General features: G+C 32.7%; 1 protein-coding gene across 4 annotated transcripts; it reads left to right on the top strand.

Annotated features, from left to right (window-relative positions):
* The first annotated feature begins 1,747 nt into the window (after nucleotides 1-1,747).
* Nucleotides 1,748-13,368, top strand: LOC134693542 (globin-1-like). Of its 4 annotated transcripts, none has more exons than XM_063554383.1 (4): nucleotides 1,748-1,807; nucleotides 6,507-6,632; nucleotides 10,854-11,079; nucleotides 12,698-13,368. In XM_063554383.1, exons 2-4 carry the CDS (start codon nucleotides 6,520-6,522, stop codon nucleotides 12,911-12,913), a joined length of 555 nt encoding a protein of 184 aa, XP_063410453.1. In that variant the 5' UTR covers nucleotides 1,748-1,807; nucleotides 6,507-6,519; the 3' UTR covers nucleotides 12,914-13,368. The 4 variants fall into 4 exon arrangements, with proteins under 4 accessions (XP_063410453.1, XP_063410452.1, XP_063410451.1 ...); XM_063554382.1 differs by lacking the exon at nucleotides 1,748-1,807 and adding an exon at nucleotides 5,571-5,636; XM_063554381.1 differs by lacking the exon at nucleotides 1,748-1,807 and adding an exon at nucleotides 5,881-6,010 and having other exon boundaries at nucleotides 12,698-13,367.
* The last annotated feature ends 1,985 nt before the right edge of the window (nucleotides 13,369-15,353 follow it).

Raw genomic sequence — 15,353 nt, 5'->3', positions numbered from 1 at the left:
GTCACGCTTCAGTGATTCCCTATATAAGCAACCAATTTTTTTCCAAAAAAGGGCCCCCCCCCCCTAAATCCGCCTCTGGTATTGTCCTTGTAATTACAATTCTACATGCTGTATAATAGTTGTCAAAGCAATGTCAAACACATATTGTTTGTCAAATGCATTTATAATACAAAGTATTTCATCACATACAGATATTGCTTGAAACAAAATAATTCCAATCTTGACATTTTGAAGTGGGTTTAATTAGATGAATGTAGCTGGACAGAAAGTCACAGAACAAAATAATTTAAAAATCAAAAGTTTTGTTTTTTTCTTTAAGTGTTATACATAAAGCAACTTTGGAATTTGAATTATTCAATAAATATCAATAATGATCACATAACATGACATGGTACTAATATGGCTTCATGGTGCCAAGAAATATCTCCTTTGAATGATTAAAATTTAATAAATTTTTATTTAACAAAGCATATGAACAATGTCCTACACTTTAAAATGAATAGATGTAAGAAAAAGATAATATTTCAAGATCTTTCTCTTATATATTCAAACAATTGTCAAAGAATTGTTTGTGACTTTTTGTCCTATCAAATTTGTCACTTTATGTCCTGTGACTTTCTGTCTGTTTACCAATTAGACTTGTGCACATAGACATATTAATTTATTTCTGTCAATTCTAAGCAGTTTTGTTGACTTTGAATAGAAATATTTATCAACTTGGTGATCTTTAAACAGCATTTGGACCAGGTGCATTTGTTTGCATCTGTCCTAGGTCTGAAGCCTAGTTTATGGTGGTTGTCATTTAATTAAGTGGTTTATAGGTGTTCCTTGTTTCTCATTTTTATGTAGATTAGAGGACTGGTCTTCCTGTTTAAAAGGTTTACATTTTTCATTTTTGGTGCCCTTTATAGGTTGTTGTTCAGCCAAGACTACATGTTGAAGGACAGTACTTTGAACTAAAATAGTTTTTCTTTTACAAATTGTGACTTGGATGTAGAGTTGTCTCATTGGCACTCATACTACAACTTTTTATATCTCTTTGTACCGGGAGATTTGTTCTCTCAACTGTTCCTGACTTTTGGATGGACATCATTGAACATGCTTACTGAAAATCTAGTATAATCTTACCATCTTTAATAGCCCTGGCATAACAGTACAACTTTATGACCAGTAAATACTTACACATAAGTACACAATTATTTTAATCAAATAAGTGACATAAATACAATATAAACTGAATTTAAAGTATGAGTCGATATATGCTGCTTTCTAGAAACAATTAGTAATTTAAAGTTCACTCAGATTTGACTATAGTATATTGCCTTAAAGTCATGCTTCAGAGACTTGCTCATGTTTACATTCTTTATAAAAATGAGAGATTGTTCGCTTCTCAGTTTCAAAGTTATTAACTTTTCAAAAGACTTCTTTATATTGATAGGGGATTAATAAAGGAATGCATAGAGCAAAAAAAATATATAGGTCGCCGTGCTCATTTTTCGATATATAACGCGTCCATTGAAGTTTTGGCGGGAAAATATTCTCTATTGACTTTTCATAGCTTTATCATTGACAAGTTAAAGTCCTCAAAAACTATTAAAAGGTAATTAAAATTTTAAAAGACTTTAACAGACAGCTTAAAACTATGCATGTTAAAGAATTATAAAAAGAAAATTGGGGGTCACCAGGCAAAATTTGTTTCTGCATTGCAATGGATAAAACCAGAGGATTCCGAAAATCTGACAAAAATTCCAATACATGACAAACCAGCTTCCTTAATGAAAAAATAATTGCATTGAGATCATTAGCTGTAAGTTTACTGAAAATACAAATTTAATACTTTTTCTTATCTTATGTTTTACTTAGTTGGACATGTATACTGAAAAATATTTAATTGTATTCAGTGTTACTTTATAACAGCCTATATAAAACCATTTATGAAGTCATTTAGATGGTTATATATACTGTTCCCAGGTCAAATATGCCAGACTGACAAATACATTGTAAAATATTTTCATACATCAAATAAAGTGGACATATTTGTCACTGTTAGAAAAACAGACCAAAACACAAAAACTTAACCATGGAAAATAAGGTTAAGGTCAGATGACACTAACCAGTTGAACATGTACACATTACAATCATTCCATACACCAAATATAGTAGACTTAGACCTATTGCTTACAGAATTTGAGATATGGACTTAACCACAAAAACTTAACCTTGTTCACTGATCCATGAAATGAGACAGGTCAGTGAACATTATCAGACAGGCATGGTGAACTTGCAAGTTATGTAGAGTGGGATGCCCATATTCGCCGGGGACACAATTTCGCCGTTTAATTATGATTTTGAGGTGTAAAAACTTCAAAGGCTGAAATGGAAGACATACCGGTAAATGATATTATAAGTTATATGGTTCGCTACTGACCCCCTATGGATCCATAGAGGGTTTGTGAAATCCATAGGGGGTGAGGCCGGAGGCCGAGTCCCCTATGGATTTGATTCAACCTCTATGGATCCGTAGGGGGTCAGTAGTTAACCGTATAACGAATTTATCGTACGCTGGACTTTTTCTGCTGCGTTTTGTTGAAAAATAATCAAAGAAACACAACAACATTAATAAATGACGTCACCATTTCCGCGTCACGAACCCCCTATGAAATTTACTAACCCCTACGGTCTCATAGGGGGTCACCACGTGACGGCGTTAAACCAATCACAACGTGATAATTTAGCCGCGGTACGATAATATATAACAAACATGATTATTTTTTAAAACTGAGACAAAATTGCGGCACCTACGGAAAAGGACCGAAAAACGACAACGATTTTCGGCCAATTTCCTGAAGAAAAAACACGAATTCAAAGAAGTATTTGTAGATAATTCTTTGACTGAATGCCCTAAATTTCAGTTCTTTACACCTTTCGGAAATGTCTGCTATTCATCTATAATGAAATTGATTTGATCAATATTGTTTAACCTGCGGTTTATTGGTTTTAAATAGATGTGTAAAAACGGCGAATATGTGTCCCCCATTGACAAAAAAAATCAGGAAATTTCAAGCACCCTTTAATCTAACTTTTCAGATGATTATTTTCAAACAAGCACGTTTTCAAGCTTAAAAATATTTTGCATTTGAAGTTATCTTCATATAGAAATATCAGTATACTTTTTTAAGTAGTCACTGAACAAAGAAAATGAGGTCAAGAACAATAGGCATATATGACAGACGAAAACTTCATAAAATATAAGGCTTCTATGATATATACAAATATGAATGATCCAGCCAGGTCTTCTTAGAGCTGTCATTCGATGAAGGGTTGGACACCAACGACCTAGACCTACTGTGCATACCACCACACACATCGCCCGTCATCAACGCAGAATCGAAAGCGGTTATACAAACAGCCATGCAAGCAGCACGACCTGATACTCCGTACCAGCAACAACAACGCAGTCGGAGTAAAATGAAGTCCAAACGACAAACAGACACAGGTCTGTAAAATAGGGTTTTCCAGTCCGCAATATCCAGACAGGATAGCCCGACGTGAAACATCCACATATCATCTTCCTCTACCTTTTAAAATATTTATAAATTTTTAGTTTAAAGAATTTGTTAACCGGCCGCCGAATCACTAACCTTGTGAAGAGCCTTCTACCATGACAATAAAAAAGAGGGAAAAATACCCAAACACAAAGCACTATATAGAAAATAAGGAATGAACTCATTAGCACCAGTGTCATCTTTACTGGTATACGATGATTATTTTGAATGGTTTGAAAAAAGATGATCAGTTTACTGCCTGGCCTTGAGGTCATATTTTTTTTAGCACAATTATCATAATTTGATTTTGAATCAACCAACTAGCTATATATATGTATATTTTCTGTGACTGTGTCTTGCATCAATTTGTAGGATCCTTTACTGTAGATAATTGAGCTGATCTGTAACAATAACATCTCCATTTCTTATATATCATGTACTGTATTACGACGCTATATTTAAACTGACGAGGAAAGGTAATACCCTGCCACAGAAAGCTTTATTATGAAGCCAAGGTGGTCGTGTGGTCTAGCGCACCGGATACAGTGCAGACGATTTGGTGTCACGATATCTAAGTAGCACGGCTTCGAATCCCGGCGAGGAAAGAACAAAATATTTGCGAAAGCACATTTACAGATCTAACATTGTTGGGTTGATGTTTAGACGAGTTGTATATGTATATACTGGATTTTGTTTTTTGAGCACACATTTTGAATTGTACTCCAAATACTGAATTGAGTTTTATGACAGCTCTAGTAGCATATCTTTTTCTGTGGAAATAGTGATTTTGAAATGTGATAAGTTACCCGAAATTTTGATCCAACACGAAAAATGATTGTACTTTACCAGGACTTGGCTGGAAAACTGAAATGATGAAAGTTGATAGAGACATGGTTAAAATCGCTCCCCCCTTATTTTGGTCTGAAATGTTGAAAACTATAATAGATAAAAGGAAACATTAAAATGAAAAAAAAACGGCCAGTAATACAAGTCACTGTACAGAAATCATAAGCCCACTGATATAGGAGTCGTTGCCATTAAAAGACGATTTTCATCATAATTATGCTTTGCCCATTACTTTTGATTAACATGACCAAATCTTTAGATACATATACTTTGGACAGAATTGTCAACACATCCCCTTATTGAAGTTGTTGTCCTGTAATAATTGTCATTGCCCATTTCATTTTTTCACATTTTCACACAAAACATTTTGGTCAAACAGTTTATTAGATCAAGTGAAATTGTAAACAGCAAACATGATGAGCAGCCAAGAGAAGATCTAAAAGTCAAAGTAGCACATACATCTATACAGCAGTAATTGATAGTCTGATAGGAGTCATCGCCATTGAATGAAGATTTTTCCCCAGTGATTGTGTTTTGGACAAACACTATATCGAATACAAAGAAACTACACCAAAAAATATAAAGTAAAGCTTAACTAAAAGAAGTTAAAATTTGTATCAATTAGATTGAATAGCTGTTAGAAACTGGATCATATGATTTATGTGTTGTAAGAAACAGAAAAAAAATATTATAACAAAGATTGAAAATCGCTGTTACATGTAGAAGCTGAGAAGGTTCAACTTCTAAAAAAATGACGAACAAATTTAAACAACCATCGGGTTTGAAGGTATTTACAAAAGAAAAGGAATGATAAATGGAAAATTTCATGTGATCATTTCTGTATAATTTCTATATCTTTTTTCCATTCTCGATTATTTCGTTACTTTATCATTTTTATTATACAGAAAGTTATTTATTCTGTCGGACAGTTGAACCAGACACGAGTAAGCACAAATTCATATGTCATATAATATAATATAAAGAGTCAAGAGTTTAAAATTTTTAAATTATCTTTTGCAAACAAAAATAGTTCCTTTGAAAAGAAAAATTTAACAATATTTGTATGGTAAATATTAACATCAGAAAATATTCAATACATCAAAACTATATAAGTTATACAAGTATCCTCGTGACATAATAGAAAAGGATAGATAACTCTCTTTTTTATCAGAAAAAAAGTATGAACAGTGAGTTCGAACCAATAAAATATTACAGATTTTCACTGCTCAACTAAACATCACCAAGGTAAATAAATTTACAAAAGGCCATGCAATCACGAAAAGTATCATTGCTTATGATATTTTACGCTTCATTCTATTAGCATAACTTCTAAACACCATAAACATAATCAAAGGATATTTTCTTTACTTATTCATACAAAGGATACAATTCTTCTTTTGTATAGGTCTTTTCATAGTGAAATGAACGAGCTCGTTGCGACGAATTTGATTTTCATTCATCCGCTTTTGATTTAAAATACATAAAGAAAATTGGTTAAAACGATTTGAAAGAATCTTCCATACTTCATTAGATAACGTTAGAAATGGTATGATTAAGTTTATACATTTGTACTTATTTTATATCATATTTTGACATGGATCGTACATTGAAAATTTAACGTAGGTATATATGTTCATTTGTTTAACTGTTTTTGTAATTATATATTTTCTGAAATACCAAAATAATGAACTGATGATATAGAAATTCAATTGGACAAATTCAATTTCATATTTCATATTGGAACCTAGTATTTAAAAAAAATCATAAATGGGCTAAACTCCGTACGGTGTTCTATAGTGTTCAATTCTATCTTATTTTGTCTCTGGCATATGTATACTTTGGGAAGGACATAAGTGACCGCTGTGGATAGTAAACTTGCAAATACAAGTTACCTCCAGTATATTTATGTACATAGTATACTGTTAAACACGTAAATAATGGAAATTAATGGACAACAAAATATAACTGATTTTGGAAAAAAAGGGGGAGGGCAAACAAAATGTTTCTTGTCCCCAAGTACATGTGGTCTTTCGGTAGAGAATTTTCTTATTGACGATAATACCACATCTTCTTATTTTAAATTCAATTGTTTTATTCTTACTTTTGTATTTGTAGTCGGATATTGATCATGTCAGTACGAAAAGCTTTAGTGTTTTCAAAAGACGAAATCCGGGCACTCAAAGAAAGTTGGTATGTTATGTGGGGAGACAAAACAAACAATGGAATTAAAATGCTAATGAAGTAAGTAAGACTACTAAATATAGGGGCAGATTCAGCCCTTTTAAAAAGGTTTCGAAAATCATAAAAAATATTTACCCATTTGAATGCATTGATTGTCAAAAAGGATGATACAACCGGACGGCCAATCCCTGGATCCACCACTGCAATCTACCACAGGTCAAAGATTTCTGATCAATTCCATTACAGAAAAAAATGTTTTTATTTTTTGAAGGTTGTGTATGTAGGTATCTGAATGTTTTAAAAGTGTTCTTATATATTTGCTTTGCCGACACATACCTACATGTATCTTATAACGTTTTTACGTTTTTATCAAGTTAGACATGTATTCTTTCGTACGTTCTTTTATATACATTTTGTTATGTACTAACTGTTTCGTGAACAAATGGAATGGATCTCAAAACACTACGTTTACTTCACCATTTATCTAAAACATGTATATTTAAATGTTAAGGAATATCCAATTTTTGTTCTTGTTGTTCACATTATAAATATTTCAATGTGAGTTTTTTTTAATTGGGGGGAGGGGGTAACCATTGGCGAATAATGTGGTGTTGATAGTATATATTTCAAAGTCTTGGCTAACTTCATCTCATGGGCGATTAACAGCTCGTTATAGTTAACAAAATCCTGTCTATTCTTGAAGAGAGTATTCTTACTTTTAGATATTTTTTTCTAGTCGTCAGGTGACTGTTTTATTTACGTTACATCTAATACCTTTTCATTTTCAACACACTATCTATCTTTATACTTCATACTATTTTTATATAACTTTCACTGTATAATTTTTAGACTGTTTTATTCAACATTATGTTAATATATCAGTAGATATATTCATGTCAAAGAAATGAACTTCATTGATAGAGTACAGATAAGTCGATTTCATGTATTTCATGATAACTAACTCTTCCTAAAATTTATTCACTCGGCTGGAAATTTTTTGTTAAAAGTGAAAATATTTGAATAATGTTTTCCTATGAAAAGATGTCAATGAGTTGAAATCGGATTTTGCTTTTAAATTTTGGCATATATTTCTAACAATGTTTGATTAAGAAAGGAAAAATCAAAAGCAATGAAGAAGAAATTTTACATTTATTTATATCATATAAGTATTGAAAATTTAGTATTCAAATATCTACATAGGCATGCATGCAAAATATTAATCAGACCATGTTTATGTTTTAAGTTTTAATATCGTTTTGTGAAATATTAGGTGAGGAAAATGACTTTGAGATCAGTTAAATTGTGGAGAAATTTTGTTGAGTTTTTTTCTAAAACAAAAGCTTAGAGAAGGAAACAAATTAAAATCAATTAGGACAATTTTATACTTGAATGTACTACGAAAATGCATTGGCTCGATCATATCACCACGTAACGTTTGTTGACTACTATATTTATATATCAAAAAAGTTCAAGGACTATTACAAATATTTCCCCTTACCCAAAAGGAAAACAACTTTAAGTTGCTACCGAGAAAAGAAAGTAAACACCAGGTGCTATTGTTTTGTTAATAAGCTTCAAGCGATCGAAGGTCACTCCATTCATTCATTATTTCAAAAATATAAGCGAAGTCAGTGTGAATCCAAATTGAATATAGTGCATATACATATACATTGGAATTTCATACTTAAACCAGCTAATTATTTAATTTTACTTTTATTTAAATTTTTGACGAGTCTTTTGCTGCATACAATAAAACATTTCTTTGAGTAAGATTATAATTATTAGAGGACCTTAATCATAATATATAAGTAACACAACATCATAATTACTATTACACGAACTATTTGAGAAAATTAAATATTATAATGTTTGAACTTTAAGTCATTTTATTTCTATACAATACATTTAATATATTGATGAAAGGTTAGTTATTAAATCCATTACGACTTATATTACAATAAACAGACTTCCATGATGGGGAAAAAATTGAGATGATATCAATCTTTTAAAGAATAAAAGTAAACGATTTATTACTCCAATTTAGTGCCCTTAATAGTCATCCTGACATTTACATTCAGAGACATTATAATGTGATTTAACAACTTTCAATAGAATGGAATTATAAAAGGTTCGTGTATGCCTATACATTATGCCATATAGATAACACATAGATGTAATCCCGCTCATGACGAGTTGCAAATTGTCGGACTTCGATTTTAATTGTTAAGGATTGACAGTTTTCCGGCCGAACGTTGCATTGGTAGTTCTCCCTGTATACATCGCCTGCTTTCACCATTAAAAACTTTGTCCAACTGTTAGCATAGTTTGTAAGAAAAGCAATATCTACATGTAAAACGCATTTCTACTGCATTTAACAACATTTAAAGTACACTGGCATAGCCTTTTAAGATTATTTTGTTTCATGAAGTCTCATTTTACACTACTAGTGTTTGTCGTGTCACACAGGAAGCAAAATAAACAGAAATGATTAAAAGAGCCACCAGCAGTAACTACATGGCCTTCGTTTAATCTATTTTTCTAAAAAAAAATCAACATGAAAATTAATCTGGATAACTGGGCTTATATGTACAGTAGTTGTCGTTTGTTTATGTAATATATACGTGTTTATCGTTTCTCGTTTTTTAATATAGATTAGACCGTTGGTTTTCCCGTTTGAATGGTCTTACACCAGTAATTTTGGGGCCCTTTATAGCTTGTTGTTCGGTGTGAGCCAATGCTCCGTGTTGAAGGCCGTACTTTAACCTATAATGGTTTACTTTTTAAATTGTTATTTGGATGGAGAGTTGTCTCATTGGCACTCACACCACATCTTCCTATATTATAATCAACTTCATCCGTAGTGTGTGCGTCTACACAAGACAGTTGCACTCGAATAACAACCGTCAGAGGGCCAAATCCATTGCGACATAGAAGGAGATTGTGAACTGAAAGTTTTAAATATAACCTAGCTGTGCATAACATAACTAGTATATATATATATATATATTATATGTTTAGGGGCAATCTGAAGGACGCCTCTGGGTGCGGGAATTTCGTGTTGCATTGTACACCTGTTGGTGATCTTCTGCTGTTGTCTGTTCTATGGTCGGGTTGTTGTCTCTTTGGCACATTCCCTATTTTCATTCTAAATTTTATGTTCGGAAATTTGAATAGCAGAACTCATTGACTGCAACGTAGAAAAATGTTCCATGCTGCTGTATTGTTATTCTTATTATAAAAAATACATCACAAGGTGCGATTATGCTACAATATACTGATGATAGTCAATAGTCCAATAATCCCAGAAGAAAATGGCATTGCAAGCAGCCTAACAGTAACAGCACAGTCCCATGCATTAATGGCAAACAAACCTACCAAGCATGAGAGCTGTTAAACGGTCTCAGGAGTTGCGTTTAAGAGGTATCACTGTGGTACGAATTAATAAAATGTTCCAAATCCCATAACTGCTGCGGAAATTGTAAAATTTAAATGATGCTATAGTATGGTCAACTACACATAATAGCTAACAATCCGACTACATTTAAGTATGACATTATTTTTGTTCAGAGGTGTTGTCTTCACACGTGTCATATTGTGTTAAAAAAAATGGCCATCACTTATGTCAAAATTGTCCTATGATCATGCTTCCGCAGTATGGCAATTTAAAGAAAATTTGATGAGAAAATGAGAAAATAAAATTGAGAATGGAAATTGTGAATGTGACAAAGAAACAACAACCCAACCATAGAGCAGACAACAGCCGGAGGCCACCAATGTTGCGAGAAACTGCATGAAAGCAAAGTATGAAAGCTTTCTGTCAAACTGTCTCTTAGTAGTATTGTAGTTCGTACTGACGAAGAGACAAACAGATGGACGAAACTATTACTTTAGGCAGCAACCATTTGATTTTCTGGGGGGGGGGGGGGGGGGGGGGCTATGTTTTTTTTGGAAAAAAAGTTGGTCTCCAGGTTTTGGTGAAAAAAAATATTTGTTTCGGACCCTGAGAAAAAAAAATGTTTGTTTCACCCTCAGCTGCCACTTTATGTAATGCTAAAATTGAAAGAAAAAAATGTTTTCGGTTTGTTGCTAAAAAAAATAGATTGTTCTTCGCCGAAGGCGAAAAAAAAAGTTTGCACAGAAAAAAAAAACATAGCCCCCCGCCCCCCCCCCCCGAAAATCAAATGGTTGCTGCCTAACATCCAACAGAGCGTACTGTGGAGGTTAACACGTTTTAAAACATTAACATTAATTAACAAGCAAGCAAACAATCTTCCTTTTCAGACTTTTTAAACTGCATCCAGAATCTAGAGCTTTCTACAAAGAATTCAAGGACCTCCGAGAACAAGATATGCCCGCAAACAAACGCTTTCGAAGTCTAGCTTTACAATACATGTACAAACTAACGGAGTATATAGATGCTGTCGATGACCCGGATACTCTAGAGGACCTGATGGTCACTACTTGTAAAGCACATCATAAACGGGCATTGGGACCAAAACATTTTAAGGTACTTTTATTCTAGCAAAAGTCAATAACTATTATGAGTACCAGTATATAAGTTTAGAGGTTATTGATGGGACTGACTATTTAACCCACAATCTGAAAAAAAAATGTGAATTTGTGTGTCAGCGACCCAGTTAACACAGTCATGATCCATAATAATAATTGTCTTTTATTCAGAAGCAATACAGCTTATAGAATTTACATATACAAATATAATGGCATCAGTGAATAATTACAAACATGTGTTATATTTAGCAATGAGCAGCAGTAATACCGTATATAGTAAGCCTAAAAGAGGACATAGTACACGAATTTGTATAGTGACTAGACAAATTCTTGTAATCCTTGATTATAATCATCTCAAGGCCTTCAACAGTGAGCAACATCAATATCGTATAGAAAGCTATAATAAGCGGCTATAGTATACCAAAAGGTGAACAATACAAAAGATAATAACAACAGCATGATGTATGATTAAGACATCAAGCAAACAAAAAATAAGACAAACAACGATCAACAACCATTTAATTTTCTGCCCATGACTTAAAACAGACACAATATTTTGGCGTTAATATTGATTCACTTATAGGGTCTGTGCGTCGGAACTAAACACATTTATTCAAAAATCAGTTGTTGGCATGAAACGGGTTATGTTCTTCTCATATATGTTATGATGGTATGATACTAAACACCTAACGGGAAGGATTGTGCCTGATGTTCATATGATGAAATCATAATCTTTCAGTCAGTTTAATTGAAGTCTGGAGCTGGCATGTCAGTTAACTGCTAGTAGTATACTGTTATTTATGTATGATTGTCATTTTGTTTATTTTCTTTGGTTACATCTTCTGACATCAGACTCGGACTTAGCTTCCCTTTGAACTGAATTTTAATGTGCGTATTGTTATGCGTTTACTTTTGGCTAGAGTTATAGGGGAGGGTTGAAATCTCACAAACATGTTTAACACCGCCGCATTTTTGCGCCTGTCCCAGGTCAGGAGCCTCTGGCATTTGTTAGTCTTGTATTATTTTAATTTTAGTTTCTTGTGTACAATTTGGAAATTAGTATGTCGTTCATATTCACTGAACTTTTATATATTTGTTTAGGGGCCAGCTGAAGGACGCCTTCGGGTGCGGGAATTTCTCGCTACATTGTAGACCTGTTGGTGACCTTCTGCTGTTGTTTTTTTCTACGGTCGGGTTGTTGTCTCTTTGAGACATTCTCCATTTCCATTCTCAATTTTACATACATTACCGTATTTTTAATAATATAAGCAACACGACGGGTGCCACATATGGGACAGGATCTGCCTATCCTTCCGGAGCACATGAGATCATCCCAGTTTATGGTGGGGTTCGTGTTCCTTAGTTTTTAGTTTTCTATGTTGTGTCTTCAGTACTATTGTTTAAAATTGAGCATGGAAATGGGGATTGTGTCAAAGAGACAACAACCCGGCAATAGAATAGACAACAGTAGAAGGTCACCAACAGGTCTTCAATGTCTGTTTGCCTTTTTATTTTTAACCATGGTGTTGTCAGTGAATTTTCGATCTATGAGTTTGACTGTCCCTCTGATATCTTTCGTCCCACTTTTATACAGTATACCTTGATTTATATTTCAGTGGATGGGATCAGTCATGACGTCAATGGTTAAAGAAACAATGAAGAGTACACACGTAAAGGAACTGCATAAAACGTCATGGACCAAACTCATGGACGCTCTCGTTGTCGTGGCGACAGATGTACAGAAAACTCTAAAAGAAGAGTCTCTTGATAAAATTCAGATTCCTGAAATGACTGGTGTATGGAGAAGTCCTCATAATAGTCCAAGGTTCTAAGAACAGAACCCACGATAGAGAATTATTCGCATTTTCAGAATGTCAGAATCTAAAGGATTTGCAATGGGTAATTTCATTGTCCGTACACTATAATGAAGTAACATTATGCCACTGGTTGAATTTCCATCGTTTAGTACGTTTCAAACTAATAAATGAGACATGTTGTTGTGGTGTACAGTTTTGAAAGTATTACCCAGAATGCATTAGATTCTGAAACAGCGAATGGGAGTAATGACATTTAGTGGTACTTGCCAGCTTTATTTTTTTTTAGAAGAAATCAAAATATGCATTAATTTTATTTTAAACGCTTACATAACCGTATGGTGATGCGTCTTAACATTTTGTACATAACTTATTCAGCTGCATCTGTACATTAAATTCTGACATTCTATTTATTAACATGTTTTTTTGACAATTGCAAGCGCTGGAACATGTTGCCATTAGGCATTTATTTAGAAAATAAAACTATAAATTGTATCATAGATCAAATTTATTCGTTCAGTGTATGTTCACTAGTGTTAATATGTCTTAATTGAGTTAAACCATTTCAATTGATATTTTAAAGTGTGTCTTTCTGAGTCGGAACCAGGTTGAAATAGAACAAAAGAATCGAAGCTCTTTATTAGAGAAGTCGAAAAAAGACTACTGTATAGTTTACTATAGTGACAAATTTTTTAAAAGTCAATAGAAACAAACAAAATTGCAATTTTCTTCTCAATTACGAGATGTTTTATTTTAAAAACACTATTTGCATAAGTTTTCAATTTATCTAGTACATAGTTAAGCAGAACAATTAGATATCAAGTCGACGACATGGGTATCTTTCAAGTTGGATGATGATTTTTATTTTTTTTTTTTGTTTACCACGGACGGAAAACATATCAATCTATTAGTTCAGTAATTTTTGTGTCTGCCCTTCCATTATGTGACTAAAGAAAAAATTACAAAAAATGGGTAACAATTTTATCGAAAAGAGAAAAGCGAGTGCACCTTTTTATGTTAGGGCGTGTTTGAGTTGAGTATTTTGTCTTAATATCGTACAAAGTAAGAATATTTCATACATCGTCTCGCTTCAGATTCTATCATTTTTATATATAAAAGCTACAGGTTGACTTTATAACACCAAAAAATCACAGTACTAAAAGATGGAATATATGGGTCAAGTGAAATACCTATCTAATGAGTCACAAAAACATCGAATAGCTATTGTTTTACTGAAAGTACTTGGCGACAGTCTTTCAAGTTGGATGATGAAAATGCATATCTTCGAAAATTTCCATTTTTTTGTGTTTGATAACTAGGGTTTATAGTCATCATACACTATAAAAATCACGTCTGCCCTTCCACGAAATATTTAATTAGAATTTTTTTAAATGTTTATGAATTTTCGAAAATTCCACCTGACAACCGATCAGACAATAGTTTTAAGTTGAATCATTGCAGAAAAGATTATTAACTGATGCTCAGTAGCTAGTTGATACATTTGTCTTTGAAAATACAACTGACATATAAGGATCGTAATGATGCAATGTGGATAAATTTATCAGTTTCTAAGAGCAAAATTGGTAGCGCGTCATCCCAACAATGGCTTCCATTTCTACGATTGTGAAAATGAACTGGCGTAATGGGGAGATAATTTTGACGAAGTAGACTTCTGACTGTTTCTATGGTGTGACGTTACACTGTTGTTTTAGATAAAAAATGAATTATAATTGTCTTACCCCTCTAGTTACTTCAAACCAGTTGGTGATTTTATTATTAATCTTTATTGAAGATTTAGTGGTTGAATATATTTTTTTTTATTACTTGATACATTTTACTGCCGATTCCCTGGGACAAAATTTTATATAATAAAGCTGTCTCGTTTCGGGGGAATATTAATGGTCAACTTTTGCATGAATACATAAGCTCTGAATAAGTATGTTTAATAATTCGTGTTAAACAAATGTAAGTGAGTTTTGATTGATTTAACTTGCTATTGTACGTTTTTAACTTTGTATTTTTATACATGCATGTATTGTTGTCGTCTGTTGAAGTGGTTCATAAGTGTTTCTCGTTTTTCATTTTTAAATAGATTAGACCGTTGGTTTTCCCGTTTGAATAGTTTTTCACTAATATTTTTAGGGCCCTTTCTTTTCGGTTTGAGCTAAGGCACCGTGTTAAGTGTTGTACCTTGAACTCTAATTGTTTACTTTTATACATTGTTACTTGAATGGAGAGTTGTTTCATTGACACTCATACCACATCTTCCTATATCTATGTATATTGGGGAACAACGTTTCTAATGTTACTAATAATATCATATTCATTAAAACATTTTATTCTTTGTATATTACTGTTTTAACAATTAACAATTAAAGATAAATAACAAAACATATTCATAAAATAAATAAAGAACAAAACATAGTTTTTAAAAGTTCAGGTACCACAGAACAGAGTT

This window comes from Mytilus trossulus, chromosome 12, assembly GCF_036588685.1.
Source record: "Mytilus trossulus isolate FHL-02 chromosome 12, PNRI_Mtr1.1.1.hap1, whole genome shotgun sequence".
NCBI lineage: Eukaryota > Metazoa > Mollusca > Bivalvia > Mytilida > Mytilidae > Mytilus > Mytilus trossulus.
The sequence above is the reverse complement of the archived record's forward strand: the minus strand, read 5'-3'. Positions and strand labels throughout refer to the sequence as shown.